Source organism: Stenella coeruleoalba, assembly GCF_951394435.1.
Source record: "Stenella coeruleoalba genome assembly, chromosome: 11".
Lineage (NCBI taxonomy): Eukaryota > Metazoa > Chordata > Mammalia > Artiodactyla > Delphinidae > Stenella > Stenella coeruleoalba.
In genome coordinates, this window is record NC_137157.1 from 3,680,646 (window position 1) to 3,708,455 (window position 27,810).

At 51.2% G+C, this 27,810-nt stretch overlaps 1 protein-coding gene and 1 pseudogene across 6 annotated transcripts; both read right to left on the bottom strand.

Annotated features, from left to right (window-relative positions):
* Positions 1 to 1,121: 1,121 nt before the first annotated feature.
* On the bottom strand, positions 1,122 to 25,204 carry TRMU (tRNA mitochondrial 2-thiouridylase). Of its 5 annotated transcripts, XM_079937138.1 has the most exons (11): positions 25,061 to 25,204; positions 21,275 to 21,440; positions 20,463 to 20,569; positions 10,372 to 10,494; positions 7,096 to 7,268; positions 5,532 to 5,585; positions 5,381 to 5,447; positions 3,962 to 4,062; positions 2,467 to 2,611; positions 1,962 to 2,044; positions 1,122 to 1,534 (listed from the first exon to the last, which is right to left on the bottom strand). In XM_079937138.1, exons 1-11 carry the CDS (start codon positions 25,140 to 25,142, stop codon positions 1,370 to 1,372), a joined length of 1,266 nt encoding a protein of 421 aa, XP_079793264.1. In that variant the 5' UTR covers positions 25,143 to 25,204; the 3' UTR covers positions 1,122 to 1,369. The 5 variants fall into 5 exon arrangements, with proteins under 5 accessions (XP_079793264.1, XP_079793267.1, XP_079793266.1 ...); XM_079937141.1 differs by lacking the exon at positions 1,962 to 2,044; XM_079937140.1 differs by lacking the exon at positions 25,061 to 25,204 and having other exon boundaries at positions 7,096 to 7,209; positions 21,275 to 21,409.
* LOC307194678 (ornithine decarboxylase-like) lies at positions 19,702 to 20,427 on the bottom strand (annotated as a pseudogene). Its single transcript has one exon. The product of its transcript is annotated as an ornithine decarboxylase-like (transcript).
* Positions 25,205 to 27,810: the final 2,606 nt, after the last annotated feature.

Genomic DNA, 27,810 nt, shown 5'->3' on the forward strand with positions numbered 1-27,810 from the left:
GCGGTGGCTCCCCAGCGGGCCTTTCAACTGCCCACGGCAGGACGACGGCCACCCACGATGCCCCCGGCCAAAGCCAGCTCCAAAGGTGCTCTCATCTGCCACTCAGCGCTGCACAAAACACGCACGTGCTCTATGGTGTGTGTTTGTGTCCCGAAGGGCACAGGTTGAAACCCTAGCCCTGATGTGGTGGCAGCCATTGGGTCTTTTTTTTTTTTTGCGGTACGCGGGCCTCTCACTGTTGTGGCCTCTCCCGTTGCAGAGCACAGGCTCCGGACGCGCAGGCTCAGCAGCCATGGCTCACGGGCCCAGCCGCTCCGCGGCATGTGGGATCTTCCCGGACCGGGGCACGAACCCGTGTCGCCTACATCGGCAGGCGGACTCCCAACCGCTGCGCCACCAGGGAAGCCCGCCATTGGGTCTTGAGGGTGGGGCCCTCATGAAGCGGACAGGTGTTCTTCAGAGGCCGCAGGGAGCTCCCTGGCAGTCCAGTGGTTAGGATTCAGCACTTTCACGGCTGAAGGCCGGGGTTCGGTCCCTGGTGGGGGAATGGAGATCCCACAAGCTGCGTGGCGCGGCTGGAGGTGGGGCGGTCCCAGAAAAACCCCTGCCCCTTGCACCACGCGAAGATACAGTGAGAAGACGGTCACCGGCCCCCCGTAAGAGGACCCTCCCCCGTCAGAGCCGGCACCTTGACCTCAGACTTCCAGGCTCCACAACCATGAGAAATAAACTTCCCTTGTTTATAAGCTACCCTTCAGCTCTCGACGTGACTGGCCAGGGTGCCTGGCCAGGGTGCCGGGCACTCTGCAGGGGGAGGGGAGGCTCCCGTGCAGCTGCCTGGACTGGGGGCAGGGCCGCCGCCCCTCAGAGTGGCCTCAAGGTCACACTGTCCCCCTCAGATGCCCTTGCAGGCTGGGAGTCAGCTCAAGGGCCGTCACACATCCTCTGCCACAGGTGAGGGTGGGCACAGCCGTGAATGGAGGCGGAGGAAGGGGGGATCCCATTGCTCTCCCGTGCAGCACACACCCCCGCCTCCCCACACGTGGCTAGTGCCGTGGAGCCCCCGAGACGGCCCACCCAGGCCCCACCCCACTGGAAGCCATCAGAATCCAAACCCCAGACAGAGTTTTTATTGGGTACTGCCCCTGCAGCCCATCCATCCCTCCCCACAGGTCCCCTCGGCATGCCCCCGGACGGGAAGCCCTCTAGGGGGTGCACAAGAGGAACTCCACCCATGGGGCACTTGGGACAGACCCGCCGGCCAGCAAGCAGAGAGGATGGGCTCTCCCTGGCTCTGAAGCGGCCCTGCCCCCGGCTCCGCTCGTCCACGTCTCCTCCCATGAGCCCCACAGCAGCCGCTCGGCCTCTGTCAGAGCGTGGGTCCCTGGCCCGGGCTGTCACCCCGGCCGATGCTGGAGCCATCCACGGTCACATCGGGTCTGCTCCTGCCCTTCTGGAGTGTGTAGGCGGATGGCCCCAGGCGCAGGATCTTCCCACTGCCCAGGCACTCGCCCCCTTTGTAGAACACAGCGAACTGCAGAGGAGAGAGGCCGTGTCACCTGCAGTGCGACCCAGCATCCGGGTGCCCACAGTGCAGCCAGGAGCCCGGACCTGGGGCTGGGGAGGGGCAATGCTCTGCCTCCCCATCTTCTGTCCTTGTCCCCGGGGCCCAGACCAGCGGCGGGCCAGGGCAGGGCAGCCGGCGCTCCCACTAGCCGCGCAAGAGCCATGCCTCACGGTTGCAGGGCTGCCTGTGCACCCACCCTCGCGGGCTGTGTGAGCCGAGCACCGCAGCCCCTCTGCCCCTCAGCTCCCCCTGGAGACCAGCTGCTCCGGTCCGGAGGAAATGCCATCCTTCCAGAGCACGAAGCCTGCTCCTCCAAGCGGCCGAGCAGCTGCTGAGGAGGGCCGGGTTCCGGGGCAAAGGCAGGCGCAGACTTGGGGCTGAGACCCCCACTCACCTGTCCCAGGGCGAGAGCCCGCACAGCCTTCACGGCCGTCACCCACACAGTGCCGTCTTGATTGAGGGTCAGCACGCAGGGCACTGGGGGAAGAGGAGGACCCTTGGAGGGGGTGCTGGCCTTGCCACATGTGCTCAGACCCAGGCCTTGGGCCCCCGGGGAGGAAGGAGCAGGCAGCGAGGACAAAGGAAGCTCGGGGCGACGGCCAGAGGGGCTCCGCGCCGCCCGCCCGGGCCCCGGGGCGGCACACACACTACCTGCCGGCGGCCTGCCAGCGGGACCCTCAGTCCCACCCGCCCCGGCAACCTGCCCTCTTCCAGAGACCGACCGACACTGTGTCACGGACAAAGGAGGCTAAGCTGGCCTCAGCGCCCCCCAGGCTGTCTCTGCGGAGGCAGAGGGCAAGGAGGCCTACACGTTGTACAATCTGAACAGTGGGGGCCCGGGCCCAGGTCGAATCGCCGGTCCTAACGCTGGCCTCACCCGGGGATCCCCGCTCAGTCACCTAGCGCCATCTGGTGGCGGAACCGGAAGTGGCACTCCATCATCTTGTCGCGGACCAGGGCTGCGGGCGGCTCCTCAGCCACCCAGTGCACGCGGCCGGTCCGCAGCAGGTCCCTGTACAGGGCCGGGTGGTCTGTCCGGGGGGCCTGCGGAGCGGAGCGCGAGGACGTGACGCCCTGGAGCCCTCAGTGGAGGGTCCTGCCCCAAAGCCCCCTCTGCACTTCATTACTAATGATAACAGTAAACACTCACTGAAATCCACGCTGACACGTGGAAATTCATGCGCTTATCCCTCGAGCCTGTCTACCCCACTTTGAAGATGAGGAAACTGAGGCACGAGAGGGAAAGTCACTCGTCATGGCCACACTCAGCAAATAGCAGAGGAGCATGCGATCCAACCCCATGACCTCTCCTCCTGGAAGTTCACCCTGCCCCCACCACAACCCGGCGTCCCAGGGCCAGACGCACACGAGACAGCCACATCGCCACAGGGATCCCACCAAGCCCCACGTGGCTGGGGACAGGCCTCCTAGGCCTCCATGCACCTGGCCTCCTAGGACTTAGTAGGCCTCCCCTGAGGGAGGACCAAGGGCATCAAGCCCAGGGCCCTTGGGCTCTAAGTAGATAAGGAGACCCACACAGGGCACAAGTGTCGGTGGATGTCCTTTCTCAAAGCAAAAGAGACAGCTAAACTTTACACTAAAGTCCCTTTAACTCATGCTGGACCAGAATCACCGTCCAGGCCCTTGCGCCCAGGGCTCTTCTGGGCGGTGGTGTCCCAGAGGCCTGCTGGCCCCTCTGCCCGCATCTAACGGAGGGTCCCCCAGCTCTGGGACAGAGCGTGCTCAGAGCCGGGACGCTCAGCCTCGGCACTGCTGAGATGTGGGGCCGGATCACTGTGGAGGGGACGGGGCTCCCTGGCTTCACCCCCTGGATGCCAGCAGCACCTGCTCCCCTCCTCCCTCCCCCATGCCGTGATGCTGAAATGTCCCCAGGCCCTGCCAAATGTCCCAGGGAGGGGAGCAGGGCAAACATGCCCCCTTTGTGAAGTCCGGCTCTAGAGCTTGGGGACACAGTCCCGGGTCCAGTGGCCCAGAGCCCCGCTGCGGCAGAAGGCCTAGGTCGGTCCCAGCTCTGCACCCTATCTGTTCAACAGTGAATCGCTGGAGGCCTCTGTGTGCAGGCCCTGTCCCAGGCACTGAGCCACCCCCGCTCCAAGGGACCTTCCCACGTTACTTAATCTTTGAGTCTTGTAAAATCGGAGGAATATATCTATCTACAAGGATTGATGTGATTAATAATGCGACCAGCATACAGTAAAAGCCTAGTACCTTAAACAAAACCCTTCTGGTACCTAGGGCCAATCCCGGGAGGAGGCAGAGGAAAGGCAAGGATGCGCCCGACCGCAGCTGCCCTGCAGACGCCCCACCCTGCCTGGCTCAGCACCGTGGGCTCTGCCACAACCAGGCCTCCGTCACCTCACCCGCCCGACTCACCACGAGCACGTCGCCCCTGACGCCATCCTTCTCCACCACGTACCAGGGCTCCCGCAAGCCACCTATGTTGGCTCTCTGGCCCAAAGTATACAGGAACCAACCTGTGGAAACAGTTTCTCAGCGAGGTGGGAGGGGCCCCGTCTCAAACGTCCCACCCTCGCGACGGGGAGAAGGCTGGGAGGCAGCAGGCAGGAGGCTCCCTCTGCGGACCACCCGGGCGGCCTGGCTTAGGCTGTACCTCCCACTCCGCGAGGAGCCGTTCCAGCTGCGCGGCCCCCTGACCCACCAGGAGCAGGGACCGCTCCTTTAGAACATGGGCCAAGTGCCCCGCCTGAAGCCACGAGCTCCTCTTGCCGAGGGGTCGAGCCGCTGTGTACTAACCGCCTCGGGGCCCGGACACCAGGCTGCCCCAGTTTCTCTGTGCACCCTCACCCCCACCACAAATACCACAAGGCCAGCCGGCTAGGCCACGCCTCCTCCAGCCCCCAGCCCCCAGCCCCACGGGGGAACCGGCGCCAAGCTCAGCGCTCCACTTCTGCAAGCCAGGCAACGGATCTGGGCTCCCCTGTGTGCCCTGGCAGCCTCCTGCCGGGACAGGCTGCGCGCGCCCTGCAAGTTGTCCCCAGCAGGGCCGGCACGTCCTCCCTCAGAAACGCTCAGCTCTCTGGGAGCCCGTGACGTCTAAGGCCCGCTCCCTCCAACAGCACCAGGAAGGGGAAGCTGTCCAGCCCAAACCGAGGTGAGGGTCTCCAAGGAACAAGCCCCTTGGGAGTGTCCATGTCTGAGCCCCAGCCCTCGTCCTTCCGGCAGGTCAGACCCACGCTGGACCAAGTCTCGTCTGTCACCAGGCCCCCAAGGGCACAGCCCCACCGTTGACCAAGCCCGCCTCTGTCCTCCCACCTGGGCTGTGAACTCTCGCGCCTGACCCGTCCTCCCCACGCCGGCTCAGGGCAGGCTCAGGGTGCCCCGACCCCCAGCGGCGTCTGCGAATGAGGGAGCAGCACCTGGGGTGCAGCACTCCGGCCAGGAGGGCCACCTTCTGGTCCCAACTCTTCACGGCGTCCTAAGTCATGAAACTCATGCTCTGAAGTCAACCTAACTCCTTCCCTCCAGTGGAGTTTTTCTGTAGTCTGGTATTCTCTGTATGTAACGAAAAAATAAGTCTATTCATGGAGACTTAATACATAGCTCAGAGAGTGAGGCTTCTGAACCAGACGGCATCCTCTGTTATCGGCTGCGATGCTTAAAAGGAGCGCAAGTCTCAAATCGCAAACACCGGGTCAGAGCCACTCCCACCTTCCCTGGCGCCACCCACCGCCATGCCTGCGGGACTGGAATCATCTCTAACTCCCCAGAGCTCAAACTTGCCCCACGCCTCAAGGAGCTCAGGAAGAAAAGCAGCCCAGGGTTGCATCTCACCTTTATGCGTTCCCAGAACCTTATTGTCTTCTATTGAAATAAATTTACCAGGTCGAGGCTGTAAATACTGGAAAACAAACGTTTCATTGCTAACGGATCCAGGTCCAGAGCAGAAACGCGCCTCCAACCTTTTGCATCAAAAGCCACTCACCTGAAGGATGAAATTTTCAAAATTTCTTTTACCAACGAAACAGATGCCCATGCTCTGAAACGAAAGGAAGGCCGACCGTGAGACGAACGGCCGGGTGGGGTCCTGCACTCCACCTGGAGAGCCTGGGCAGGGGCGGGAGGGACACACGGGGCCTCTCGGGGCCTCACCTGCCCCAAGCCGCCCCTCCCCCGGGCCAGGGGCCTGGCTTCCCTTCTCCAGCACCACACACACCAGTCCCAGCCACAAACAGATCTCAGGGGCTTACTTCAGGCCCCAGACACGGACCTCGGCAGCTAAGTAGGCAGTGTCACCTCCACACCCAGCAGGGCCCGGCCCCGCGCTGCAGACCCTCAGACCAGCCGCCCAGGAAAACACTAAAGCTGCTTAAGCCCTCAGGCCAGTCGGTGAGTCTCAGGGGAGAGACAGGGACCAGAGCAGAAGCAGGAAGTACAAGCCAGGCCACGAGGTGAAGCATCGCGGAGGGTCCGAGGAAGGAGAGTCTTTTCTCCAGGTGACGTTTCTAGCACGCGGGAAGGCCTAGCGGGAACAGGCTCGCCGTCCCGCGCCCATGGTTCGGCTTCCTCGCTCACGCGCTGGCCTGTGTCCCTAGAACACGGGTCCTATGAGGGCGGCTCGCTCAGCTCTTACCGGTCACACCCAGAAACCGAACAGGTAGAGACATGAGTCGAGATGCTACAGGTGGAGGGATGGGCACCGGGCTGGCTTCCCTGGGGACAGCAACTTGCTGGCAAGAGCACAGCTGTGCCCGTCCCCAGGACAGACGTGAAGCAGTGGCTGCAGCTAAGGCCGCCTCAACCCGAAGCCGCCTGGTTAGACCGACCGCCCCAGGGTCTGCCGAGCCCGCTGGGACCCCTCCCACGTTGCACCCCACCCTCTAGCACCAAGCGCCCACCACACTGGCTTCACCTCAACTCCACCACTGCGCCAGGCTCGGGGCCTTTGCACAGGCTCTTCCCCGACCGTCTACGTGACACTAAATCCTATTCACCCTGAGGCCTGAGGACAGACAGACTTTCCTTGGAGGCCTTTCCTGGTGTCTGTCCCTGCCCCCGAATTTTCTCTCACCGGACCCTACACCTTCTCTCAGGGACACCTTCCGAGTTTACAACGGTAGGTTTGTCTGTCTGCCCCCTTGACGTAAGCTCCCTGAAGGCAGGGGTGGAACTGCGCTCCTCACCGCGTCCTCAGAGGCCAGTGGTGCAGAGCCTGGCGCAAAGAAGACACCTGACGAGGCCGTGCTGACGCGTGGATGGAAACAGAGACGTGTGTGCTGATGGGGGTCTCAGAGCCTGGTCCTCACCGTCCTGCTCTCACCTGGCAGCTGAGCCAAGAGCACCCCAGCCAGCCACCTAGCGGCCAGGACAGCTGCCACTCCGGGGGGCCAAGGCACGGCCGGGAGGGAGAGGTCCCTCCTCTGCTGCTTTCTGAAGGACCCAGCCCCTCCCACTGTGTGCACGACGGGCTCCTCGCTCGACGCCAGATCCCAGGCAGGGGAGGTGGTGCAGGACCCCAGGCTGGGAGCACGCACACCCCTCAATCCTACCTCTTTTTTCTGAAGCACATGATGAAGTCTATTCTCAGCAGCTATTTTCTTTACAAAATCTTTTGTTAATCCCCCCAGGGGGAAGAGGGTTCTCCTCAGGGCATCCTGGGAAACCTGGCTGAGAAAGAAGGTCTGGTCTTTAAAGCTGTCAGCTGCTTGCAGAAGTTTTACCACTGCCAAGAGTAAAGAACAAAAGATGTTGCAGGAATAAAAATCATCATACTTTGCTTTTAATAATGTCCTTCTGTTTACTTTGATAGATTACCCCTGGTCTGGCAGAAACAAAGATCAATACTCAGTAGAAGACTTCCAGAAAAGAGAACTGCCGTGGTTAAGGTAAGAAAAATCCTCATCCCTAACTGATCTACTATTGAAAAAACTATGCAGAGGGTAGAGTTTATGTGATAAGGACATTTATTCCAGTTCATATGTCAGACTATATCTGCAAAGATTAAACATCACATGACAAAAATGTTATGAAGTATTAAAAAAAAACTCAGCCACATCTGGGAAAACTGGACGAGACAACGTACAGAAAATCCTGCTGAAATGGTGTCAGCTGTGCTGTTTCCTAATAACCACAGGACGTGTTTGCACCGTGGCTGCTCTCAGGGACCCTGCTCACCTCCCAGGTCCCACAGTGGACGCCAACCACGTCCCCCCGCAGCACCCGGCTTCTAAACGTACTCCCCACTTGGTCACAGTGGGCTTTTCTTATGGTTCGAGTTGACGTCCGTCAGCTGCTCCTCTGCAGTTTCTCTAATGTTCTATTCATTGTAAACACCCGTTCCCAGCTGGACAGCGACAGTGCAGAGCTGTGACTGACCCTGGCCACGGGATGCGGTTCAGGAAACAAGGCCCGCCTCCATCTCCGGGTCCCTCGGTCCTGCCTGGTGTGTTACAGACCTTCCATGACTGCAAACGCTGGGTCCCCCACTCTGCAGCTCAATGACCAACGGAGGAAACCGAACGTGACACCAGTGTTCCAGATTCTTTCCACGTGACTCACAACCAGGGCTAAGCAAAGCCTCGGCAAGTCACACCCACAGCTCACACCCGTGCCAAGGGTACAAACAGCCCAAGTGCAGCGTGCAGCTCGGCCCAGTCACATGTGTAACATGCTCTCTGTGTAGCTAATGTTTTCCACCCGTGACCTCAAATTTGATTCTCACTTTAGCCCTATGACAGAATTATCCCCATTTTCAGATGAGGAAACTGAGGCTCAGATAATGAAAGTGACTGCCCACAATGGTGCAGGGAGAGAAGCGCAGAGCTGGAAACTGAGCTCAGTCACCTGGTTTCTATTCCACCACTTTTTACGTACAAAACAACAGCATCAAGTGAAAAGTGAAAAACCGAGTTCAGTCAACCAGCCGTCAGGTAGGCAGACTCATTTGCCAAAGGTTCTTTTTTGTTTCAAAACTAAACTTAAACAGTCTAAGTGCATATGAAAGCCTCAGAATACTGGGAGCAATTTGCAATTTCTCAAAGTTCTGGGTTATTTTAAAACAAACTCAAAATCTATGATTTTTAAGAAAGCAAGCAGGAACCCTAAACCATGGACAGGGATGCCTGCTAGGCAAGGGTCTGCCTGTGCCTGGAGCCTCATTCACACCTTCGCTCCTCCGGGTCGGCCGTGGTGCTACCTGCCACGGGGACGGGGGAGGACATCTACCCTGGCCCAGGGCCCGGGGTCAGGAGCGCAGGCTGGACTCTGCTGCCCCTATGCGCTCTCCCCAGGGACCCAGGCCAGGAGGCCCCAGACCAGGTCTCCAGGGCAACTGAGTCAGAGCAAAATAAAAATCTCTAGGTGCCTAAAACGCACACAGAGAACAAAGACACTGTGGTATTATCAAAACAGCTACACAGAACAAAGCACACGCCAATGCAGTCAGAGGTCTGAGCGCCTCCGGCCTGTCAAAAAGGCCCAGACAGCTCTGTGAGGCGCCACGTGTTCTAGGAGGTAAGCGGGGGTGGCTATGTGACGTGGAAACAAATCCTTCATCTACTCAGGCCCCTCAGACCGACGTTCACTGGGCAAATTCCACCATGGAGTCCCCAGGCGGCAGGGCTGGGCAGTCAAAGCCGTGTCCTCCTGATGTGGAGGGCTTCCTGGTGAGGGTTGCCCAGGAGTGCGAAGGCAGCACCGGGGAGGGAAGCGGTCACCTCTCCCCACACATCAGCCCCCAACCACACACACAGACACACACACACATACACACACGCCCCCGCAGGGAACACAAACGGCCCAGCGCCCTGCAGGCAGCAGCGAGAGGCCTTCCCAACATCACGTAGGCGGTGTCCTTGTCTGGGCCCTGCCAGTAAGGTTATCTCTGGCCTCGGCTGCTGTGAGAGGGGGGAAGGAGGGAGAGAGAAGGAAAACAGGGTGGATCAGGCCGGATGACACGGAGGACGGCACAACGACCAGGGACGGCGGAGCTGAACAGACGCAGCTGGGATCCAGCCCCCCAACCCGAGGCACCCCGGTTGGCGAGTGCAGCCAAGCTTCAGTTTCCTCATCTGAGAAACAGAACCAGAGAACCCGCATGCTGGCACTGCCAAGAGGGGCGCGGGGAGGGAGGCGGTGGGCGTGAGGAGGCCAGGGCAGGCCAGACGCGGGGAAATGCCAACTCCCCCGTGGGGCTGCAGCAGTGGAAACTGCCCACAGAAACACAGCTCCGAGCCCCATCTTGCCTTTCACTTAATAATGACGCCAACTCCTCTGTTCTACATGCAGATGTACCAGGACAAGCCAGCAGCTTCCCAGGTGACTGCCTGGCATTTTCTAGGCAGGTGGAACTTCGCTCCCTTTGACACTGATGAGCTAATTTATATATGTAATCTTCGTAAGCATAGTTACAAGCCTGGCTGCCAGGCCTGTGCCATGTCAGGTCCCAGCACTCATGTCACACTAAAGTACACCTCAATCTCAAGTCCTCACAAACTCGAGGGTAAGAATCAGGGCCTGTTACACTTCAATTATTATTGTTGTGCGTCTCCTCCCAGAACTGGGTTATGAATTGCGGCTTCAGTTTCCCAGCAGCCCTGGCCCGGGCGCCCCACCTGAGCCTCTTCCTGGTACCAATCACAGGCCCTTGGGGAAAACGACCCTCTCGGTAACTGTCCTTTTTCGAAGAGGAAACCAAAACCAATGAGCTAGTTTGGAACACACGGAGAGAAGTCGTGCAGGTGTGCTCAAACAACTCACTGTCATTCTTCAAAATAGTTTACTTCATTCACAAATAATTAAGCTCTGGCCCAGGCACTTTTACTCACCATTTCTAATTTCAAATCGATTTCTAAAAAGCCCTTCTGGCCTCTTAACGTGCTTCTGCTGAAAGACCTCTTCATCTTCCAGGGACGTTCTTGCATAGTGACCCGTAGCAACTGCATCTGCTCCTGAGAGGTTTTTAAAAATACGAAGATCAGATTTTTATTTAAAAATTTTTTTTAATTTTAATTTTATAGTACAGATGTCTATCCTGTCAAATACTTTAATACAACTGACATTCTGTTTTTTAAATTTTTTGGCTGCGTTGGGTCTTCGTTGCTGTGCACGGGCTTTCTCTAGTAGTGGCGATCAGGGGCTACTCTTCGCTGAGGAGTATGGGCTTCTCATTGTCGTGGCTTCTCTTGTTGCGGAGCACGGGCTCTAGGCATGCGGGCTTCAGTAGCTGTGGCACGCAGGCTCAGCAGTTGTGGCTCACAGGCTCTAGAGTGCAGGCTCAACGGGCTTAGTTGCTCCGCGGCATATGGATCTTCCTGGACCAGGGATCGAACCTGTATCCCCTGCACTGGCAGGCGGATTCTTAACCACTGCACCACCAGGGAAATCTCCGGAGATTTTTTAATTTATTTTTAAATTTTTTTTTATATAGCAGGTTCTTATTAGTTATCTGTTTTATACATATTAGTGTATATATGTCAAGCCCAATCTCCCAATTCATCCCACCACCACTACCCTCTGCCCCTTTCTCCCCTTGGTGTCCATACGTTTGTTCTCTACATCTGTGTCTGTATTTCTGTCTTGCAAACCAGTTCATCTGTACCATTTTTCTAGATTCCACATATACGTGTTAACATACGATATTTGTTTTTCTCTTTCTGACTTACTTCACTCTGTATGACAGTCTCTAGGTCCATCCATGTCTCTACAAATGACCCAATTTCATTCCTTTTTATAGCTGAGTAATATTCCATTGTATATATGTACCATATCTTCTTTATTCATTCGTCTGTTGATGGGTATTTAGGTTGCTTCCATGACCTGGCTATTGTAAATAGTGCTGCAATGAACACTGGGGTGCATGTGTCTTTTTGAATTATGGTTTTCTCTGGTTATATGCCCAGTAGTGGGATTGCTGGATCATATGGTAATTATATTTTTAGTTTTTTAAGGAACCTCCATACTGTTCTCCATAGTGGCTGTATCAATTTACATTCCCACCGAGATGCAAGAGGGTTCCCTTATCTGCATACCCTCTCTAGTATTTGTTGTTTCTAGATTTTCTGATGAAGCCCATTCTAACTGGTGTGAGATGATAACCTCACTGTAGTTTTGATTTGCATTTCTCTAATTAGTGATGTTGAGCAGCTTTTCATGTGCTTCTTGGCCATCTGTATGTCTTCTTTGGACAAATTTAGGTCTTCTGCCCATTTTCTGTCTGGGTTGTTTGTATTTTTAATATTGAGCTGCATGAACTGTTTATATATTTTGGAGATTAATCCTTTGTCCGTCGATTCCTTTGCAAATATTTTCTCCCATTCTGAGGGATCTCTTTTTGTCTTGTTTATAGTTTCCTTTGCAGTGCAAAAGCTTTTAAGTTTCATTACGTCCCACTTGTTTACTTTTGATTTTATTTCCGTTACTCTAGGAGGTGGATCAAAAAAGATCTTGCTGTAATTTATGTCATATTGTGTTCTTCCTATGTTTTCCTCTAAGAGTTTTATACTGTCCAGTCTTACATTTAGATCTTTAATCCATTTTATTTTTGTGTATGGTGTTAGGGAGTGTTCTGATTTCATTCTTTTACATGTAGCTGTCCAGTTTTCCCAGCACACTTATGAAGAGACTGTCTTTTCTCCATTGTATATCCTTGCCTTCTTTGTCATAGATTAGTTGACCATAGGTGTGTGGCTTTATCTCTGGGATTTCTATCCTGTTCCATTGATCTGTGTTTGTTTTTGTGCCAGTACCATATTGCCTTGATTACTGTAGCTTTGTAGTATGGTCTGAAGTCAGGGAGCCTGATTCCTCCAGCTCCTTTTTTTCCCCTCGAGATTGCTTTGGCTATTTGAGGTCTTTTGTGTCTCCACACAAATTTTAAGATTTTTTTGTTCTAGTTCTGTAAAAAATGCCATTGGTAATCTGATAGGCATTGCACTGAATCTGTAGATTGCTTTGGGTAGTATAGTCATTTTCACAATATTGATTCTTCCAATCCAAGAGCATGGTATATCTCTCCATCTGTTTGTGTCATCTTTGACTTCTTTCATCAGCGTTTTGTTTTTTTTTTTGCTGTACGCAGGCCTCTCACTGCTGTGGCCTCTCCCGTTGCGGAGCACAGGCTCCGGACGCGCAGGCTCAGCGGCCATGGCTCACGGGCCCAGCCGCTCTGTGGCATGTGGGATCTTCCTGGACCGGGGCACGAACCTGTGTCCCCTGCATCAGCAGGCAGATTCTCAACCACTGCACCACCAGGGAAGCCCTCATCAGTGTTTTATAGTTTTCTGAGTACAGGTCTTTCACCTCCTTAGGTAGGTTTATTCCTAGGTATTTTATTCTTTTTGTTGCAACGGTGAATGGGACTGTTTTCTTAATTTCTCTTTCAGATTTTTCATCATTAGTGTATAGGAATGCAAGAGATTTCTGTGTATTAATTTTGTTTCCTGCAACCTTGCCAAATTCATTGATTAGCTCTAGTAGTTTTCTGGTGACATCTTTAGGATTATCTATGTATAGTATCATGTCATCTGCAAACAGTGATAGTTTTATTTCTTCTTTTCTAATTTGAATTCCTTTTCTTTTTCTTCTCTGATTGCCATTGCTAGGAGTTCCAAAACTATGTTGAATAATAGTGGCGAGAGTGGACATCCTTGTCTTGTTCCTGATCTTAGAGGAAATGCTTTCAGTTTTTCACCATTGAGAATGATGTTTGCGGTGGGTTTGTCATATATGGCCTTTATTATGTTGAGGTAAGTTCGCTCTATGCCCACTTTCTGGAGAGTTTTTATCATAAATGGGTGTTGAATTTCGTCAAAAGCTTTTCCTGCATCTATTGAGATGATCATATGGTCTTTATTCTTCAATTTGTTAATATGATGTATCACACCGATTTGTGTATACTGAAGAATCCTTGCATCCCTGGGATAAATCTCACTTGATCATGGTATATGATCCTTTTAATGTGTTGTTGGATTCTGTCTGCTGGTATTTTGTTGAGGATTTTTGCATCTATATTCACCAGTGATATTGGTCTGTAATTTCCTTTTTTTGTAGTATCTTTGTCTTGTTTTGGTATCAGGCTGATGGTGGCCTTGTAGAATGAGTTTGGGAGTGTTCCTTCCTCTGTCATTTTTTGGAAGAGCTTGAGAAGGATGGGTGTTAGTTCGTCTCTAAATGTTTGATAGAATTCACCTGTGAAGCCATCTGGTCCTGGACTTTTGTTTGTTGAAAGATTTTTAATCACAGTTTCAATTTCATTGCTTGTGATTGGTCTGTTCATATTTTCTGTTTCTTCCTGGTTCAGTCTTGGAAGGTTATACCTTTCTAAGAATTTGTCCATTTCTTCTAGGTTGTCCATTTTATTGGCATAGAGTTGCTTGTAGTAGTCTCTTAGGATGCTTTGTATTTCTGTGGTGTCTGTTGTAACTTCTCCTTTTTCATTTCTAATTTAATTGATTTGAGTTCTCTCCCTCTTTTTCTTGATGAGTCTGGCTAAAAGTTTATCAATTTTGTTTATCTTCTCAAAGAACCAGCTTTTCGTTTTATTGATCTTTGCTATTGTTTTCTTTGTTTCTATTTCATTTATTTCTGCGCTGATCTTTATGATTTACTTCCTTCTACTGACTTGGGGTTTTGTCTGTTCTTCTTTCTCTAGTTGCTTTAGGTGTAAGGTTAGATTGTTTATTTGAGCTTTTCCTTGTTTCTTGAGGTAGGACTGTATTGCTATAAACTTCCCTATTAGAATTGCTTTTGCTGCATCCCATAGGTTTTGGATCATTGTGTTTTCCATGTCATTTGTTTCTAGGTATTTTTTGATTTCCTCTGATTTCCTCAGTGATCTCTTGGTTATTTAGTAACGTACTGTTTAGCCTCCATGTGTTTGTGTTTACTTTTCTTCCCCTGTAATTTATTTCTAATCTCATAGCATTGTGGTTGGAAAAGATGCTTGATATGATTTCAATTATTTTTAATTTACTCAGGCTTGATTTGTGACCCAAGATGTGATCTATCCTGCAGAATGTTTCATGTGCACTTGAGAAGAAAGTGTAATCTGCTGTTTTCGGATGGAATGTCCTATAAATATCAATTAAATCTATCTGGTCTATTGTGTCATTTAAAGCTTGTGTTTCCTTAGTAATTTCCTGTCTGGATGATCTGTCCATTGGTGTAAGTGAGGTGTTAAAAGTCCCCCACTATTATTGTGTTCCTGTCAGTTTCCTCTTTTATAGCTGTTAGCATCTGCCTTATGTATTGAGGTGCTCTTAGGTTGGGTGCATATATATTTGTAATTGCTATATCTTCGTCTTGGATTTATCCCTTGATCATTATGTAGTGTCCTTCCTTGTCTCTTGCAACATTCTTTATTTTAAAGTCTATTATATCTGATATGAGTATTGGTACTCCAGCTTTCTTTTGATTCCCATTTGCATGGAATCTTTTTCCATCCCCTCACTTTCAGTCTATATGTGTCCCTAGGTCTGAAGTTGGTCTCCTGTAGACAGCATATATATGGGTCTTGTTTCTGTATCCATTGCGTGAGCCTGTGTCTTTTGGTTGGGGCATTTAATCCATTCACATTTAAGGTAATTATCGATATATATGTTCCTATGACCATTTTTCAAATTGTTATGGGTTTGTGTTTTTGTAGGTCCTTTTCTTCTCTGGTGTTTCCCACTTAAAGAAGTTCCTTTAGCTTTGTTATAAAGCCGGTTTGGTGGTGCTGAATTCTCTTAGCTTTTACTTGTCTGTAAAGCTTTTGATTTCTCTGTCGAATCTGAATGAGATCCTTGGTGGGTAGAGTACTTGGTCATAGGTTCTTCTCTTTCACCACTTTAAATATATCATGCCATTCCCTTCTGGCTCGTAGAGTTTCTGCTGAGAATTCAGCTGTTGACCTTATGGAAGTTCCCTTGTATGTTATTTGTCATTTTTCCCTTGTTGCTTTTAATAATTTTTCTTTGTCTTCAATTTTTGTCAGTTTGATTACTGTGTATCTTGGTGTGTTTCTCCTTGGGTTTATCCTGCCTGGGACTCTCTGTAATTCCTGGACTTGGATGGCTATTTCCTTTCCCATGTTAGGGAAGTTTTCGACTATAATCTCTTCAAATATTTTCTCAGGTCCTTTCTCTCTCTCTTCTCCTTCTGGGACCCCTATAAGGTGAATGTTGGTACATTTAATGTTGTCCCAGAGGTCTCTTAGGCTTCATTTCTTTTCATTCTTTTTTTCTTTACTCTGTTCCATGGCAGTGAATTCCACCATTCTGTCTTCCAGGTCACTTATCCATTCTTCTGCCTCAGTTATTCTGCTATTGATTCCTTCTAGTGTATTTTTCATTTCAGTTATTGTATTGTTCATCTGTTTGTTTGTTCTTTAATTCTTCTAGGTCTTTGTTAAACACCTCTTGCACCTTCTTGATCTTTGCCTCCATTTTTTTTCTGAGGTCCTGGATCACCTTCACTATCATTGTTCTGAATTCTTTTTCTGGAAGGTTGCCTATCTCCACTTCATTTAGTTGTTTTTCTGGGGTTTTATCTTGTTCCTTCATCTGGTACATAGCCCTCTGCCTTTTCATTTTGTCTATCTTTCTGTGAATGTGGTTTTTGTTCCACAGGCTGAAGGACTGTAGTTCTTCTTGTTTCTGCTGTCTGCCCTCTGGTGCATGAGGCTATCCGAGAGGCCTGTGCAAGCTTCCTGATGGGAGGGACTGGTGGTGGGTGGAGCTGGGTGCTGCTCTGGTGGGCAGAGCTCAGTCCGCTAGTATTGGAGGGTCTCCTTCAGAGGCAGGGGGCAGCTGTGGCTCACCACAAGGACAAAGACTTTGGCAGCAGAAGTTCTGGGAAGTACTCCTTGGCGTAAGCCCTCCCGGCCATTAGCCCCACCCTTATTTTTAAAATTTTTATTTAAAAAATATTTTTGGTCGTGCCACACAGAATGTGGGATCTTAGTTCCCTGACCCGGGATTGAACCCGCACCCCCTGCAGTGGAAGCACAAGTCTTAACCACCGGACCACCACGGAAGTCCCGAGGATCAAATTTTAGACTTGCACTTGCTGGCCTTGGCCAGTTGGAGCCCAGGGTGCACCAAGCAGCAGAGAGACGCCAGGTCTCACACCAGGCAGTCTGTGCAGATTACCTGCCCCACTCCCAAACACCCAGATCCCAGGGAATAGAGGCACACCTGAAATTCCATTAAATAAGCAGCCTTTAGGTCTCTAAATTGATATAATCTTGCTACAAGATTTCACTGTATCTCTAAGAGTCTTTCTAAAGTTAATATCTATCCATTCATTCTAGCTTAAGGAAAAATTCAGATACGCACACAAGTACAAAAAGCTAATTTCAGTGTTTCTTATACTAAGGAAAAACTGAAAACAACTGACACGTTCAACACCAGGAGAACATGAAGCAAATCAAAGTGCCATTGCCACAATAACAGTGCCACTTACACAGAATTTTTAATGGGAAAACGCTCATGATGTTGTTCAGTAGGGAAAGAAAGTTTATGACTCTACTTTTTTTAATGTACAGAAAAAAATGAAGACAAATATCAGAAAGTCTCCTCCTTTGATTCTGGGAGGTGAAATTATAGGTGACACTTTCCCTTATCTTTTTTACTCTTCTGAGTTTTAAATTTTCTTTAATAAATACATATTATTTTTATAACAGTGAAGGACCATGCAGCATAGTCAATTTCTTCTTTCCACATAATGCAAAAAAGTGAAAGAACCTACCAAGGCACATATTAATCCATAACCTTTGCACTGAGTGAAAATTTCAGACATTTCGAATTGCAAGAGACTTTTTCCAGGAAGGTGCAGCAAAACTGATTCAGTACTTGACCAACCAAAGTAGCTCAGTGTAAAACAAAAGACACAGTAAGAATTAACTGCTGCATATTAACTACTTGAAAAAGCACATTTAGGAACACATTATTAAATCTTGATTGATTTTCTAATAGAGAAAGAAAAACACTTTATTTCCTTAAAGAACCACCAGTTACACTGCAAAAATGTAGGATTCTTTGTGAGAAGCCCTAAGATTTCAGAGGTCTAGGTTTCGAGTATTTTTATTCTGTGTTGTACTGTTCACACAGTAAATTCAGACTCAGAAACGTTTACCGCAGAAATTCTTCCAAAGAATCCCTAACAGATGGCCACCTAGGGGCTCCCTGAAAAGCTAAGGTGACAAGGAGCTTCAAGCTCTACAAAGGCAAGCATCATTCCCCGTGAAGAGCTGTTTGTGCCTCCCCTGAGTGAGATCTTTCTCCTGCGCACCCCAGCTCTGGCCTCTGGGGTCCCAAGCTAGAATGTGATCCTGAGTCACATGCTTGCGTGCTGCTATGATGGCCCCAAAGTACCCTCAGATGGAGTATTTCCCACACTCTCAAAATAAAAACCAACTCACGCTCCATGAGCCTGTCACTCTTTTTCCCGAGTAAACTGGAACTAAATGCAGCCACTAGACGTAGGCTGCCCAGTGTGGACCCCAGCGGACCCCTCCCCCTTCCTCGGATGTCCTGACCACAAGGCAAACTTGGGCTGCACTGGCTCTGATGCCAGACTGCAGGCTCACAGTCAGCTCGAGGCCCCTCGAGGCCCTAGATCAACTCCCAATCCTGTACCAGGAGATTTAATTACTGAACCTAGGTAGCAAACTTTGCATTTATCTCTACTCAATTTCATGTTATTGGTGTTAGCCCAGCATTCAAATTTGTTAGGACTTCAATTCGTAGTTCTCATAGGCGTTTTTGGTAAAAAATAACCTAACTCCATGAACCGACTTTTCATCATTGTCGTCTCAGTGGCAGGTCACTTGCGTATCAGGTTGGCAAGCCGACTCTGTCCCCTTTTAAGTCATTGCAAAGTGCTGACAGGACAGAGTGGCCAGTGGTCCTGTGACCCCACTGGGCCACTGGCACACAGCATGTCTTGGCACATGGCCAGATGTGGCAGGGTGGGCTGCAACGGGCCAGAACAATGTGAAAGACCAGCATCCAGCGCTCCAGAAGCTCATTATGGTGGCCCTGACAGCAGGGGACAAGAAAAGAACCTGAATTCACAAAAGCACAGCAACAGATACCACAAGGAGCCTAAGTAAGCAGGTCAGCAGCAGGGGGTTCAACAAACAGGAATGGGGATGTCCCACCAGGCCGACGGGAATGAGAAGGCAGGAAGCTGGGAACAGACAAACTCTGCAGGCAAGCTGTCGGTGGCGGCAGGACCTTGAGCAGAAACGGGCTTTCCGAACAGGCCACTAAGACATGGCTCCAAACCAGAGAAACGAAACAGACCCAGGACCCAGAATCAGCTACAGACCCAGACCCGTTTCCGAGACAAAGCAGACGCCTGCTTTTAAAGCAAGAGAAAAGGTCTCAGTAGGACCAGCAAAAAGGATGACTAATAAGAAACGAAATGCCGAGTTTCTTAAGTTCTGAATTAGGGCTCCTGAAACTTCCACTAAATATAACCACATCTGGAACTAGAGCTGCTTTGAGCAAAGTCGAACCTGCAGGCAGGGTCTGGGGGCCTCACCTTTCAACTCTCGCCAGTGATCCAACACTTCGTTCCTCAGGGTTTTCTGAGGTTGGTTCTCCTGAAATCCACCGTGCTAGTCCTTGTGGCTGTGCGGCCCGTGACAAAGATGCACTCTCTCCCCCCTGGGATCCTATCATTTGTGCATCGCCAGAGAGTTCTTTCTTAGCCAGTGAAATACAAAATACTATCGTTTTCACTGCTTCCTCTCCTTCTGCAAGATGAAACTGCTTACAAGGCTTTGACTTCTGGCTTTCTCTGAAAATCTTATGATATTCTCCTTTTTTAATTTCAAGATACTTTATTATTTTTTTCAACAGGTCACAACACTAAGCTTCTGGTCCATTCTGCCTGCCATTGCACAGGCTACAAACATTTGCTCAGTAGGCGAGGGGCATTCTTTAGTAGCATGTTTGAGAAGTGAATAAAAAGCCACATAGAACAAATATTGCAATAGTTTCCATAGGAACACAGGTAAGTGTGACCCCACCTCCCGGGCTTCCACATTGCCGCATCTGTGCCACGCCTACTCACACAGAAATCCCAAACCTTGCAGAAACTAAGTTAAATGGTCCCCCCAAACCCTTAATTCAAGCTAAACTCACAGTTAACAGCTATGAGAATGGTGTCTACACGTCAACACAAGTTGCAGCACAGGCTGGGTGACCTTCATTCTACTCTCCCAAGCACAGGACACAGGCACGGTGCCACCATCCTGCTCCTCTGATCTGGGTAGGAAGCTGTGGTTCTGCATTTGCTGCATCAGTTGCCACGTGGGCCCTGACATCACATAGTAGATGGTCAGCCTCTGGAATCCACTGAAGTGGATTCAGCAGCGACAGTGTGAGCACCCACGTTTTCAAAGAGCATCCAATCTCCCGTATGCAGCTCGGGCAAGTTACAGTGCTCAACAATGCGATCGAGGTCATCATAGGTCAGTCTCCAGATGCTGGATGGATAATACTTCCCATCTGGTTTGGGGCTCTTCTGCAGAAGGGGCTTCATATGTGCATGGTCATAAAGGATGCCGCTGAAAGCTCCACAGACTCCATCATTCACGTAATACATAAAGGTCTGTTCACTCGACTCATCTTTATCATCAGAGCCTGTCTGCTCCTCTAATGGGAGGTTTTTTTGCAATGATATTAACTGTGAGCTTGAAAGCTGATGCAACGTAGTTATCTGCCTGGCTCAGCTATGATTCTCACTCTGGAGTCTAATGGAAAATACTTGTCCAAGACTGGGTTGATCTCTTCAAATTTAAGCTTTACATCCTCAGATCCAGAAAAGCCACCACCAATATCAAACAGATACATGTTGAAACCGACCTCAGCTCCCAGAAATCTTATAATTCTTAAAAAGACAAATGCAGATAACCCCAATTACTTACCAAGATTATCCACAGCATAATTAAAAAAACAACTGAATTTGATATGTTTGTTGCAGACTATGTCAGGATTGGGAGTTCTTCCTTTTTCATATTCATTTAAAAAATCACTGGAATAAAAGAAAAAGACTTTTCACTTCTAAGTGTGAGACACTCTATGGAAAAATAAATCAGCTAAATTACTTGCTTAATTTAGAGTTTCTCCCTGTCTTACCAAAACTATAATTTTCTACAAAACAGAAGAGCTTCAGTATAGAGCCATTTTCAATATTTTCATCAAATATCTGTTTAAAGACAGCTGCAGTTTCCATCTGAACCTACACTCACCAGGCCCCAGGCCCCACTGTACCGTTTCCCAAAATAAGACCCAAAGGACCCCCTCCATCAGAATCACCTGAAGCACCTGCTCAAGTGCAGGTTCCAGGGCCCCATCCCAGACCCAGGTCGAGGCATCTGTTTAACCAGCACCCCAGCTGACTCTTCAGCCTGACAGCTACTGCCCAGTGGATCTGTCCTCAGGGACCAGTCACAGCCAGCCTTCCGTGGGAGACCTCAGCCTTAGCTCCCTCATACTAATTTAGCAGAGACGTTAAAGAGACTTCTGGCAGGTGGCACAGTAACAGGAATAAGGGCTAGGGGTGCTCTGGGATGCAGGCCTGACCTCTAACACAGACTCCCTGAGGGCGGCTGAGGCCTCCCACACACAGTCTTCAGCACCACTGCCAAAACAAAAAGTGCCGGCTGCACGCCATTGGCCCGGCTGACTACGGCAGTCCTGCCCTTAGGAAGCCTTCTGCGTCGGGAACTGCACCCACCTGAACACATCATTCCAATACTCCTTCACGTAGGACACTTGATGGAAGGGGATGTCTAGGATTTGGCAAACTCTGTAAGCGTCTTCGCAGTCTTTGTCAGCCGTGCAAACTCCATGCTCATCCAGCGAGTCCCAGTTCTTCATAAACACCCCTGTCACCTGGTAACCTGGGGGAGGGGCGAAGGGCAAATTAAAGAGAGTTTATGAAACCAACCTTGGGTGGAAAAAGCAGTGACTCCTGAGCTCTCCGGTGCCTCTGTGCACGGGTGCCTGGCAGTCCCCCCTTTGCCACGTGGCCTTCTGTGCTCCGACTACATCTTAGTGCAAACTGTTCCTGACTCTCCGGCTGATGCTCGCACCCTGACCCTCCCCCTGCACTTTGTAAAGGCCTCCTTCCTCACAAGACGCTGTGGGGCTGTACTGATTGCCCGCGTCCCCAAGATTGCTCATCTTGTATGAACAAGACGGCATTTTTTCACCTTCGTGTTCCCACGCACAATGCCAAGCACATAGAGGCGTAGCCAACGTGTGACTGAACGAAAGAAGAGCAGAAATTCAACACAATTTTTCGAAACAAATAAAAACCACCATTCAGTTATCAGAAAAGTAAACTCATTTCAAAAGTTATTTCCAATTACCATCTAAGAATTAGATTCTAAGTCATCAGACATAAAGACATTTAAAATTTTGGCTACTTTATTGTAAGGGCTGTACTATCTGCATATTTTGAGACCGTTTTCTCCCTTTTCTGTCGCTCACAAAGCACCCAACCAAATACTGGAAAGACCAGCTTTAGGACTACATAGGTGTCTACCACATATGAAATCTGTTTTCTGGGTAGGCTCAGTGTAATGAAAGACGGGGCATTCGACCGTAAAAGGTTTAATACAGTACTCCAAAGAACAGAGATTCAGTGACACAGCTTCGCCAAATACTAAAAGGTCACATTAGCAAGACCACCCCCCCACCCCAGCAGGTAACAGGCCCTCCCTCCTCTGCTTCGCAAACCACGTGACTGCTTCTCTTGTAGTGCACACCACACTAGGTGCCAGTAGTTCCCGTCCATGCTCCCTGTAGCTCAGCAAAACATGGAGCTGTGTCCCATACACCCACGTGTCCCCAGCGCCCAGCAGTGCCCAGCAGAGAACAAGAGCTTAACCAGAACAAACACACAACTCCACATCCAGAGCTTTAAAAATCCCCTCTTCTGGGCTTCCCTGGTGGCGCAGTGGTTGAGAGTCCGCCTGCTGATACAGGGGACGCGGGTTCGTGTCCCGGTCCGGGAGGATCCCACATGCTGCGGAGCGGCTGGGCCCGTGAGCCATGGCCGCTGAGCCTGCGCGTCCGGAGCCTGGGCTCCGCAACGGGAGAGGCCGCAGCAGTGAAAGGTCCGTGTACCGCAAAAAAAAAAAAATCTCCTCTTCTATAGCCTGATCTGCCTGCTCATCTTTCTTCTGGAGATGTGACCCATTTACATGGGCACAGGCTCTGGCACTCCAGTATGGGACCAGAGCACCTTGCCAGTCCTTAACTTTCCAGGAGGCACGTGACAGAACACACACGTCCAACAAGACTGGGAAAAACCCCGATGCCGAGTGGAGAGGATCAGGCTTTTTCTTTGCTTCCCATCAGCTTCCCCCACGGAGGAGCAAAACCCAAGGAAGCTGGAATACGAAGCTGTACAGTCTGGATTCTGGGAAGGAGAGCTTACCTTCCGGAAGTAGCAAAATAACATATCTAGACTCTCCAGGGCCACCTGCCACATCTCCCCAAACATGTCACAGCCTCGTCAGAACCCTTCAAGGGCTCTGCACTGCTACCCAACACAGGCGAAAGCCCCTCATAGAACATATTGCATAACCAGGGCTCAACCTACCTCTCCACCCCCCTCTCCTTCTGATAGGGACAGAGTAAAGGGACAAAGTAGGTAATTAAATAGTTAGTCCCACTAGGGGATTGTAAGTAAAGAAGAAAGTACGGGAGACCCCTGTAAGTTAATGATCACTCAAGAAAGCAGGTTTGCTTAACCATAAAACCAAGCAGGCTTGCTTAGTAACAAAACCATGCAACAGAAGCATGAGACATGCCCCAAAACAATAAAACAATGCTGGCATGAGACCCACATCCTGCCCGGTGAGCTCAGTAAGTTAATGATTCCTAGGACATGCTCCTCTGTGTGTACGAAAAACAAAAATATAAGGAAAGGGTGACATTATACTGAAACCTGAGATGATTTACCATTTTTAGCATACGTTACCGCCTTTTTGCTAATTCTCATTGTGCCATGACAGTCCTGGCTTGACCATGTAGGGACAAGAAAACTCCCCCAGCCAATGTGGAGGAGCTGATGATGGAAGACGGACGTCTACTCAAGAATGAGGAAGAAGGTGGTCTTTTCCCCCTCCCCACCTTTCCTCTGATTTTAAAACTGTAACCCACTAAGTTCTCAGGGCACAGCACCCTCTCGCCCGCCTGCTTGAAAGCCTCACAAACGTCCTATTCTAATACATCCCTTCTTATCTATCACTTTGCCTCTCGCTGAATTCTTTCCGCGCTGAGACATGAAGAACCGGAGCTCCTCGGAACCGCCCCCGCCCCCAAACGCCACCTCACGGTCTCACTTCCGCCTCCCTCTGGCCAGAGCCAGCTCCTGCTGCTGACTCCGCCAGAAGCGCTTTCCTCCTCCCCGATCTTTGCTTAGTGAAATCCTACTCCTCCTTCAAGTCTTGCAACCATGGATTTGAGGAGTCTAGGTCTCCCATCTTCCAGGTTGGCACCTCCTCAACTAATAAACCTTCCTCTGCTCCAAACTCGAACTTTCGGTTTGTTTAGCCTCACTCTGCGTTGGGCACATGAACCTGGGTTCGACAAGTCTCAGCTCAAACACTACCGCCTCTGTGATTCGTTGCTTCCCCCTTTCTCGCAATTGCATGTGCCTACAGTTTGCCTATACTGCTATTTAACTTTCTTTATTGCACCTTTCATAACAGCTACAGTTACTAATAATATGAACTAATAACCACTACTGTTTTCTGAGTGCCTGATACGTACTGGGCACTGGGGTTAAGTCTCTGTATGAATTATGTTATCTAATACTTCCAGTAACCCTGTGAGGTAGGTGTTTCCTCCACTTCACAGACAGGGAGCGCTTACATCACTCGTCCCAGGTCAGGAACCTTGCACTCACTCTGCATTGCAAGTACCTAAGCACGAAAGGCGGCTCACAGCAGAGGGTCCACAAGTGTCACTAGGGGTACGAGGCCTCACAATGAGAGAGGGCCACACAGACGGAGAAGTCAGACGGGCAGTTCACCTCAGCTCCCGACCCGGGGCACCCGTTAGTCGCCTGAAGAAACAAGCGCTTTTGCGCAAAAGTTTGTCATCCACCGAACCAAGACCACAGACACGATTTAATAAACAGACCACCCGTCGGTACTTGTCGCACACGTTGCCTGACGGCCATGTCGTTTGTCGTAAGAGCAAGGACCTCCACGGAGGCTGCTGTGTCCGCAGAGGTCAGCGCTCCCCAAGCTAAGTGCGGACGCCGCCGCCATCGCCCCGGATGCAGGGTCTCGGAGCCCGGGAGAAACGCGGCCCCCCGAAGTCGAAGACCCCCCCCTTCACTGCGTCGGTAACGGGTGGCCCGACTGCTCCCCAGCAGTCGGGGCTGCGGTCGCGCGCTCTCCGACCCCCAGGTACAGGGTGAGGGGCCGGGGCGCCGCACGACCGGGCGGGACTCTACGAGAAGGGGCCGCTCAGGGGCGGTCTGGGCCCTCGGTCGCCTCACCTCTCCGCCTCAGCAGCAGCGCGGCCACGGCGCTGTCCACCCCGCCCGACACGGCGCACACGACGTGCCGCGCCCCCTGCATCGCCCGCGGCCACCTTTCCTTGTAGTCGCCGCCGCCGCCGCCGAGAACACGTCGCGCCGGAAGTCCCGCCCCCTCGGCGGCGCTCTCGCAGAAGAGGTCCGGCCGGAAGCATGTTCTCGGCGTCCTGAGTTCCGCCTGGCCCGCCGCTCCCGGGCTTCAGTTCGCGAGTCCGGCTCTCCGCCCACGCCCCCTGCCAGCCAGGCCGTCAGCTTCCCTCTTGGCGAGCGCAGTTCCCCGAGACGCTCGGAGTTTGTTGCGTTAGTGTGTATGTGTGTCGTGTGTGGCTTAGGCGGGCGCCCTGTGAACAGGCTGGTAAACGAAAGAAGGATGTGAGGTCGCCCCGAGGGCGTGATGTCCAGCGGGGTTCTTCTGGCAGCGGGCGCAGGCCTTACCTTAACTAAGCAGGAAGGGAAGACTAGCAGGTGGAGGGGGACCTGTACGAAGGCCCTGGGCCTGGGGACGGGGTGTGGGGCCGGACCAGGCGGGAGCTGGGGCGACACGATCACAGTTACGTTCCTAGGAAGATGTTCGTGGCTGCCCTGCGGATCTGAGCAGAGAGCCTGGTTGGGAGGCCGTGACAGCAGCTGTCTTGTTATGGAATAGGGGGACCTGCTGCTCTCCGCTTACAAAATCGGTACTCACAAATGGTAGACAGGAAAGCTGCTTTTAATCAGAATGCCGGCAGTCTGGGGAGATGGGGGACTCAGCGTCCCCAAGAAACCACCTCCAAAGATTCTGCTCGGCCATGAGAGTTTTCAAAAGGAAACAGAGAAGTAATCTCAATCATTGAGAAGGGGGGTGTGGGGGGAGGTGGGGAGCAGTCAGAGTCGTCACCATACTGGGATCTTCCTCTGGATGTTATCTTGTTCACACAGTTTGGTCACACGGTTTATTCAGGAGATTACTGAAAGGGAAGCTGGGGAAGAGATCTGATCATGTTAATTACTTATTCTTCATTTCTACTTCTTTGATTTACGGAAAGAACTGATAAGCTAGGCAAGGTATTGTGTGATTAAAAAGAGATTTGAGGGCCTTTCCTGATAGCGCAGTGGTTAAGAGTCCAAATTGACTGCCAGTGCAGGGGACACGGGTTCAAGCCCCGGTCCGGGAAGATCCCACATGCCGCGGAGCAACTAACCCCGTGCGCCATAACTACTGAGCCTGCACTCTAGAGCCCACGAGCCACAACTACTGAGCTCGCGTGCCTAGAGCCCGTGCTCTGCAGCAAAAGAAGCCACCGCAGTGAGAAGCACGTGCACTGCAACAAAAGAGTGGCCCCCGCTCACCGCAACTAGAGAAAGCCCGCGCACAGCAACGAAGATCAACACGGCCAAAAATTAAAAAAAAAAAAAAAATTTGAAAGGCGTGCTTGGGCCAGAGATGAGTAGAGCGTGGGGGTGCCTGGTTTAAAAGTTAATTACAATATAGCTTTGCTAAAGGGACAGGAAAAGGGGCTTCCTGCTGAGGGCAGTTTCCTGTAAAGAGCCACTTACAGTCTGGGAAGGAAATGGTGGCAGCAGAGAGATGCGTATTTGGAGGTAAATCTACAGCCCTTGCTGGTGGAATGGACGTGGGGGATGAGAAAGAGTGTGGAGGACTTGATGATTGTGTCTCGTGGCATGTTTCCTGAGGATGAAGTGCCTGCCAGGTCAGCCTCAGTGTGTGAGGTGCACTGGGGCCATCGGACTGGAGATGCAGCTGTTCCTGAAGGAACGAGCGAGCCTGAGGGTGAGGGTGGGGATGGGGGCCTGGCACAGGGTGGCAGGGGGGCTGATTTGGGGTGATAGAACCCGGAAATATTTTCTGGGCCTAATAGAAGAGAGTGGGAAGGGAAGAGCATGTAAATGAAAGCAAAGGAAGAGGCCCAGATGGGACACCTAGACAGAGCAGAGCTGGCTGGAGGTCCAGTGACTGACGGGGCGAGCAGCCGGGAGAGCAGGGAGCTGGAGGTCAGTGCGCAGTGCCAAGGCCAGGAGTGCCACAGGGCTCAGGGGACTGTGAGATTTGGTTTGATGCCAGTGGCTACGGCCCACATGTGCCAAACACAGGCACTCTGTAAGTCAGTGACTCTTAGCTTTTTCTACTTCCACCCACAGTTCCATTTTACAGGGTGGCCCAGTGTACACACCAACCTCTACACATGAGTGTAAGAAAGAACGGTTCTCAGAACAGCTCTTATCCTTGAAACGTGCCATGTACCTATTATTTTTGTTTTAAAACTGCTGCTGCTGTTCACTAAATTGATTTCAGGTAGGATTTGAACCACGGTTTGAAAAAAGCGGGAGAGGAAAGGCACTACAAATGCAGATGTTTTTTCAGTCTGGCCAGTAACACACGCACCAAAGCTTGGCGTTAAAACCACATTAATTTCTTAACAGTTTCTTGAAAAGTTAACAGTGGACATAAATGTCTAAACGTGGATAATTATTAGGCAAGTCATTTTCTTGAGGACAGGAATAGTTTTAAGAGTCTCGAGTGAAATGAGGATGGCCCCAAGTCCCCATTTATGAGACGAGAAGCAGGAACTGCCAACTGGAGCAGGCAGGATGAGCTCCCTGGTTGGAGGGAAGGACACAGGGCCCCTGTGGGGACACAGAAGAAGGTACCAGGGAAACATCCAACAAGGGGCGCATTTCCCGGAAGAGATGAGTAAAGCCAGTATCTGGAT

Coding starts and splice junctions, on each gene's coding strand:
- TRMU (XM_079937137.1), bottom strand. CDS start 25,142: ATGCAGGGGGCGCGGCACGTCGTGTGCGCCGTGTCGGGCGGGGTGGAC. Junction 10,495..20,462: donor TTATGCTGTGGATAATCTTG/GTAAGTAATTGG, acceptor AAAACCTCTCAG/GAGCAGATGCAGTTGCTACG. Junction 2,045..2,466: donor CCGCCACCAGATGGCGCTAG/GTGACTGAGCGG, acceptor CTCTTCCCCCAG/TGCCCTGCGTGCTGACCCTC.